Here is a 7,169-nt window from a genome sequence, read left to right on the forward strand (position 1 = left end):
CACAAAAAGTTTGGGAGACAAAATCAAAAAAATAAAAATATACTTTGCCGAGTGTCTAGGGATGACACTCGGCAAAGAAGTCTTTGCCGAGTGCCTACTGTGTGGCACTCGGCAAAGAATCATCTTTGCCGAGTGCCAGCCGCTGGCTCTCGGCAAAGACTGACGGCCGTCAGCTTTGGGACGGCCGTTGACGGCCCTTTGCCGAGAGCCCACTTTGCCGAGTGTTTAACACTCGGCAAACCAGGCTGTGCCGAGTGTCTACCTATGCCGAGTGTCCGGCACTCGGTAAAGAGCCTCGTTGCCGAGAGCCTAGCTTTACCGAGTGCGGCACTCGGCAAAGCCGTCTTTGCCGAGTGCCCGACAAAAGGCACTCGGCAAAGATTGCAACACTCGGCAAAGCCTTGGATTCCGGTAGTGAAACTTACAAACGACTTTGACACAAAAACCAAGAAGCTTTGTGAGAGAGACAAGTGGAGTCTTATATTAATAACCTAACCACTATATTCAATATGAATATAGGCTAAATGACATGCTATAGGGATCCTTGTAGCCATCAGTTAGCTCTATTATTAAACTTGCTCTAAGAACGGCAGATGCTATATATGCAACGGGGGAGGAGGAAGCAAATCTTCGTTCCAGCCTTAAAGTACCGTTGATCATGGATCGGCGGCCCCCTCTGGATGCATGCAGGTCCTGGCGAAATAAGTACGCTTCTTTAATACTCTGCGCGCGTGTGGTCCAATCCAAGCTCTCACCCTCTCTCGCTAGCAGCCATCGCCGGAGGAGCAAAGTGCAACCGAATCGGCAAGCCATGCCATGCCATGCATGACGACTGCCCCGCCAGCCTTGAATTCACAAGGGGCAAACAAACACCAAGACCCACGTCATAATTCATCATGCACTCACTCTCTCCACACCCATCGATCAATCGCAAGTAGGGCTAGGGCGGGCGCCGCATTCAATACCGGGGGCACGTACTCGTACGTACCTACTCATGTATGCATGCATGCACACGCGTCCTAGGTCGACCTAGCTACTCGCTGTAGCTAGTACGTACGTCGAATCATCAGGAGCTCAAGATCCACGCATGGCTCTAGCGATCCATCCGATCCTACATGCCGGCTACTGGAAAGAAAGAGAGACCACAGAGGAAAACATCATTAATCACGTAGTAATAATTCAAATCCGCCAGTCGATCTCGACTTCTAGGGCACCAATCAATGAACTCGGTCGATCTGCGACATGATAATGATATCCATGCATGCATGCTGCTGCTGGTGCTGGGCACCCTAGTAGCCTGGAGCCCCGGCTGCGCTTGTGAATTTAAGGTTCTCCCTCCCATCATATCCGCGCAGCAGGGATCATGTGGGCCTCCGATCCAATGCGACGCTCCCACATTTCGCATGCAATAACTGTGAAGTAACCTGCAATGGTTATGTATAATATGGTTTCTACACTCCACTAGTACAAACAAACTCTACAGTGTGAACCTATTTTTACTGTCGTTTCTTAGAACCGTCGATGTTATGGACCATTAAAAATCAACATTTTTACAGGCGGGTAAATAAGGACCGCCAGTGAAAATTGATTTCCACTGACGGTCGGTCGACGTAATAAAATCGCTTGTAAAAATTATTTTAAAAAACATTAAAGGCTAGTTTGGCAACCCCATTTTTCCATGGTATTTCCAATTTCCCAAGGAAAAATAAACTAATTTCCCTTGGAAAAATGAAAACCCTTGAAAAAATATGGTTCCCAAACTACCCCTAAACGGACTCAGCCCATCCGCGCGTCTCCGTCGAAGTTGAAAGTCTCGGCATTTTTCACGCGCTACGTGGTTGTTAAGAATCAAACCGCCGACCTCAACCTCGCGCGTACCCTCCAGTATCACTCCGCCTATGATATGTATGTTTGAGACCGTAAATAAATTCAAATGAAAAAGTTGTCAACTATAAAGTTGAATAACGTTTGAAGTTCCACAACTTTTATTTTGACACCTTTTCCATCCGAGGTAGTTTGCAAAATTTGAATTTTAAATTTGATATACTTAGATTCAATTTTTGAGAACCGAAATGAGTTCCAATAAAAATATTGTCAACTACAAAGTTTCGAAAAATTAAGGATAAAAATGGTTTCTAGTGACAGTGTCTTAAGAAAACCGTCACTAGAAATTGTATTTCTACAGGCGGTTCTTTAAGAAAACCGCCCGTAAAAATCCATGAAAACCGCATGTAAGAAACCGCCACTAAAAATAGCATAGCCGGTTGATAACCGAATTCGCCTGTAAAAATATATCGCCCCTTTTTCTAATAGTGCTCTGTCTATCGTCGCTTTTTATTTTTAAAAATATATACAGTACATATCATATATATCTCTAGCTGCGTGATTGCGCTGTCGAAAAATTTGAAGCCATGCAAGGTATACTACTGTCACTGCGGTTGCAGGATGCATGCTGGGCCTGCATGGACACAGTATATCTTGCTGATATATATGGAGCCATTACTGCAAGTAGCTTAGCTAGTCATCATGTCCTCTCGGTTAATTGTTGGAGACAGTAGAACAGGTAGTTTGGTATTAGTACGACACACACTGCACCCTCGTGCACCTTGCAACAAGAAAAGAAAAACTAGTGGAGAAAAACAAGTGAAACACAGCCACTGTTAACTATTCCCCCCCGCTTGAAATGGAAAGGTAGAAAGGCTTGCGATGGATGCAGCTGCAGCAGCAGCGCAGTAGATCGAGGTAGACTGGTTGAGAGAGGCAGCTAGCCACTGTAATGGGGGCCTTCCATCCATCCGGCCCGGATGCATGGCTTTGCTATAGCCATGGAACCTTGCAAACAAGAGGGTACGTAGCTACCTTTGCTAGACCTGCAGGCTGCAGCTTGCTGCTACTGATATGGAGTGTGATGGATGGGTGGAATCCTTGCACTTGCACCCTTCTCTCTCTCTTTCTCTCCTTGTTTCTCCACCCACTTCATACCTTTTTTGCTCTCTCTCTCCTATTCCTTTTACACACCAAGGACACCTAGCTTGCCAGAAGAACGTACTCCTGTGTGCTTGCTTAGCTTGCTTTGGATCGATCTCCACGGTCTACATGAAGTCCACCTCGAACAGGTTATGCATGTTCCCGTTGCCATTGTTGGCGGCGGTGTTCTGGTCCGAGACCTCTCCGTTGGGCGCCGACGGGGGCGGCGGCAAGCTGGAGCACACCGAGGAGCACGACAGTATTATGTTGTTGTTGTTGTTGTTGCCGCTACCGCCGTTGTTGTGAACCTGCAGAGAGGTTATGAAGTGCTGCTGCTCCTGGTGGTGGTAGCCGCCGGCCGCTTGGACATGGAGCATGGTGCTCAGCTGTTGCTGGTGGTCCTTGTTGTCCTGCGAGGCGCCGAGAGTCAGCGTCGGCCTCGCCAGCTGGTGCTTGTTGCCGGGCTGGTCCAGCTGGCAGCTGATCACGCTGCTCGTGTTGGACGACATGGTCGACTTGGCCCTGCAGCTCAGGTCGTCGTCTGTCCAACGCCATCGTCACAAAACAAGTTGCATTGCGCGCGTGATGCCCCAGGTCAGGCCATCAGAGATAAATGAAGAATGCATGCTTACTCTTGTTTTCAGTGGAGTAAGAGCATGTGATGGAGCCGCCGTTGGTCTTCTTGTTGGCAGCAGGCGGCGACGCGGCGTCCTTGGATGAGGCGGTGGTGGCCGGCTTCCGGCGGCGGCGGTTGTGCTCGGCCAGCCGCTTCCTGCAGCTCCTCTTGACCTCGTCGAACTCCGACAGCACGTGAAACCTAGCCACGTACGCACGCAACAATTCAAACAGAGAAAAGGTGTCTCAGTACGCGTGTACGTCGTGGGCGCCTTCGGTCGTCTATACTACGTACATTACTACATATATATACTGTTAGCTACTACTACTATACGCGCTGGAAAACTAGACTGTCTCCAGTAGACTGAGAACTGTAGATAACTCATATCCTATCCTTCTATCTCATCCACTATTTCACGTCCTCTATTTTAGAGAGTCTACTAGAGACAGTCTAGTTTTGAAGCCCGTATAGCAGTAGATAACCGTATATATGTAGACTGTGTAAAGATAGATGAGCACACACCATACTTGCAGCAGTTGTATCGTATCACACTGAACTGAACATGACTCGGTGACTGGCCCACTAGCGGCGCTGGTCAACTCAGGGAGGGATAAAGAGTAAAGCAGGCGCCCCGCGCCCCAGCCCTGGCCCGATCGAGATCCTACCTACACTGCGCTGCATGCAGCCACTGCCTGTTCCTGTTCGCAGCTAAAAGCCTAAAAGCAAGCAAGAGCTCTGCTCAGCCACTACGCGGACGCAGCCTTTCCCCCCTGCCTGAGATTCTTTCGTGATTTTGTTCCCCAGCGATCCCGATACCAGAGTCCAGAGCCGAGCGAACTGGAGAAAGAGGCCAGGAAAACGACGGCAGGAAAACAGTTTGCAACAACGCGACGCGACAGCCGTACATGCATGCTTGCGTTTTTTTTCAGTTCATTTTATGATTGATCGAGCAAGAGTCAACAAGCTTGTTCGTGTCGTGTCGTGTGTCTCTGTAGACTACTACTATATGTATGGCTGTGCCAAATGAAGTTGCTTTTCGATACGCATGCATGGTTGCAGGAGCCGGCCTGCAGCCTTCGTTCCATGGCCGCAAGAGACAAGGTACACGAACCAAAAGCATGCATGCATACCCTCCAGAGCTCCGTGCTCTGAAAAGCAGCCCAGGCTGTGGAAAGGGAAGAGTGGAAGATCAGCGTCCAGAGCGGAGCCGGGTGGTGTATCGGAGACTTGTAGTAGTAGTAGTAGACCTGACCAGCAGCGCCTCGCTAGACGCTAGCGGCTGCCTGCTGCCTAGCCTAGCCTTTGAGTAAAAAGGCAACATCAACTACCATTGCTATATATGCTTTCCAGCATGTTTGCAAAGTGGAGTCGGTGCATGTCCGTGGCAATGTCTCGATGCAAGAATGAAGAGGGGCAGCAGCACACTGTACGTGCTGTGTGCATGTGTGCTAGCCTAGCCGCCGCTAGCTAGAGTGATCCACAATGGGAGGTGGTCTAGGCCGAGCTAGTACCTAGCTAGCTATATGGCGACGACGTACTAGCAGTAGCAGGAGGTACAGTACAGTACGCACCTGCTGCATTGCTGGCAGAAGCGCTGCTGCTTGCCGTTGGCGGCGACGACGGATGCCTTGGCGTGGTACTCGCAGACCTTGTGGCGGCGGTGGTAGTGCTTGGCGCCGGAGAGGTCGGCCTTGCAGCCCTCGGCCTGGCAGCGCGGGACCTGGTGCTGGTGCGCGCCGCCGAAGCCGAGCCCGAACACGCCACCGAGGCGGGACCGCATCAGGAGGCGGTCCACGGCCAGCATGTCCCCGGGGGAGAAGTAGGTGCGGCGGCCGAGGTTGAGGCCGATCCTCCCGCCGTCCGCGCCGCCGCCCTCGCGCTTCACCATCGTCCCGAGCGCCGGGTGGTACACGTGGTCGCCGGGCACGGGCATCTGCATCGGCAGCGGCATCGGCATCGGCATCGGCATCGGCGGCGCCATCGGGCCCAGGCTGGACGGCAACGTGAGCAGCTGGTGGTGGTGGGAGTGGGACGACGCCTCCTGCTGGAACTGGAGCGCCGACGCGAAGTCCAGGCCGTCGTAGAGGTGGTGCTGCTGCGCCTGCATCGCTCCGGCGCCGCGCTGGCCGCCTCCGCCGTGCTCGAACCCGACGTAGGGCGGCGGCGGCGGCATCTGCATGGGCGCGAACGAGAAGTCGTCCCCCGGCGAGGCGGGCGTGGCCGCGTTCAGCCTCCCGCTCATCATCTCCTGCGTGCCGCCGCTCTGGCTAGCTAGCCAGCTCGTGTGGTGGATCGGAGCACGGGGGTGGATCGGGAGGACGGTCGACCTGATCTAGCTGCTGGAGCTAGCTGGCGGGCAGTGGTTGAGTGAGGACTGAGGGTCGGAGTGTGAGACCGAGTGGAGGGAGGCCGCTGCTGCTGGGGCGGTTAAAAAGGCAGGCCGGAGGGGGAAGAGAGAGAGAGAGTGCTCTCGATCGTGTCCGTTGGTATTAAAACTGCGTGTTGCTTGTCCGCTAGTAGCATGGCTCTGCCACTCTGGGCGACGCCTCATCAGGCCCCTTGCTGTTTCGGTGCTACAAGTCACGCCATGGTTGTTTTGGAGAGAGAAACGCACAGGGAAGAGATGCGTCACAGAAACCCTCCATTTCGCTTATTTTTCCCCCGCTTGAACTTGTATTTAGTTTCCAGGCAACCATGCATGGTATTATTCGAAAAAAAATGCATGGATATGGATATAGCTAGCAAACTTCAATCTTCAAGATGAACATATACATTGTTGTTGTTGTGTTCTCCAAACTCGAACAAACACACAAGACATGAAACCATGACATTTCTTTTCCGGCCTGCATGACAAAGCAGTTTTTATTTCTATTTTCTATCTACTCCCTTCATTTCGTTTTAGTTGTCGCCGAATAATACAAAATTAAACTATCCAGCGACAACTAAAAAAATGGAGGGAGTATTATATATTAAACGCCGGAGCAATGGCGCATGTTCAAGCCATCCACGTCACTATCTTATTTCTCGACCATCAGATCCTACAGCAACAGCTACCAATATAATCGAAGACTCGGCTCTTCCAGAAAGGGTCTCCGCAATCCAAACGCTGAAGGCTATAGGAACGCCCCCTGCCCCCCGGAAAAAAAATTGGGTGCAGCCCGCTGCAAAACAGAATATTTGCAGCCCCTCACAAAAAGGAGGATAGGCCCCATCTATAAGTTTATCAGGTAACGTTTTAACTGTGTTGTTGCACCTGCAGGTGAGGCCTATCCTCCTTTTTGTGAGGGGTTGTAAATATTCTGGTTTGCAGCCGACTGCACCCAATTTTTTTCCGCCCCCCGCGTCCACCGCTGCTAGGAGCTCCAGAGGAGCTGAAGTGTATAACTATAGCAAAACAACGTTTTCAGCAACACCATATTTCCAGCAGTGGCGTTCACTGCTAGAGAAACGGATTTTACGAGGATCTAGTGTTTTTTTTTTCAAACGGGTGTTTGCGTGGCAACCGGTTGTGCATTGTTTGGGCAGCGTGATCAACAAAAGCAACCACTTGAAAAAAAAATGGAAGAGATGTTCACTGAGACCTTTT

The 7,169-nt window shown here is 51.2% G+C and overlaps 1 protein-coding gene across 1 annotated transcript; it reads right to left on the reverse strand.

Annotated features, from left to right (window-relative positions):
• Nucleotides 1-2,557: 2,557 nt before the first annotated feature.
• On the reverse strand, nt 2,558-5,974 carry sbp4 (SBP-domain protein4). Its single transcript, NM_001112186.1, is given in 3 exon segments — nt 2,558-3,508; nt 3,600-3,784; nt 5,155-5,974. Coding segments are annotated over 3 exon segments (1,275 nt in total). The 5' UTR covers nt 5,829-5,974; the 3' UTR covers nt 2,558-3,092.
• Between the last annotated feature and the right edge of the window lie 1,195 nt (nt 5,975-7,169).

Source organism: Zea mays, chromosome 9, assembly GCF_902167145.1.
Source record: "Zea mays cultivar B73 chromosome 9, Zm-B73-REFERENCE-NAM-5.0, whole genome shotgun sequence".
In the NCBI taxonomy this organism is placed as follows: domain Eukaryota; kingdom Viridiplantae; phylum Streptophyta; class Magnoliopsida; order Poales; family Poaceae; genus Zea; species Zea mays.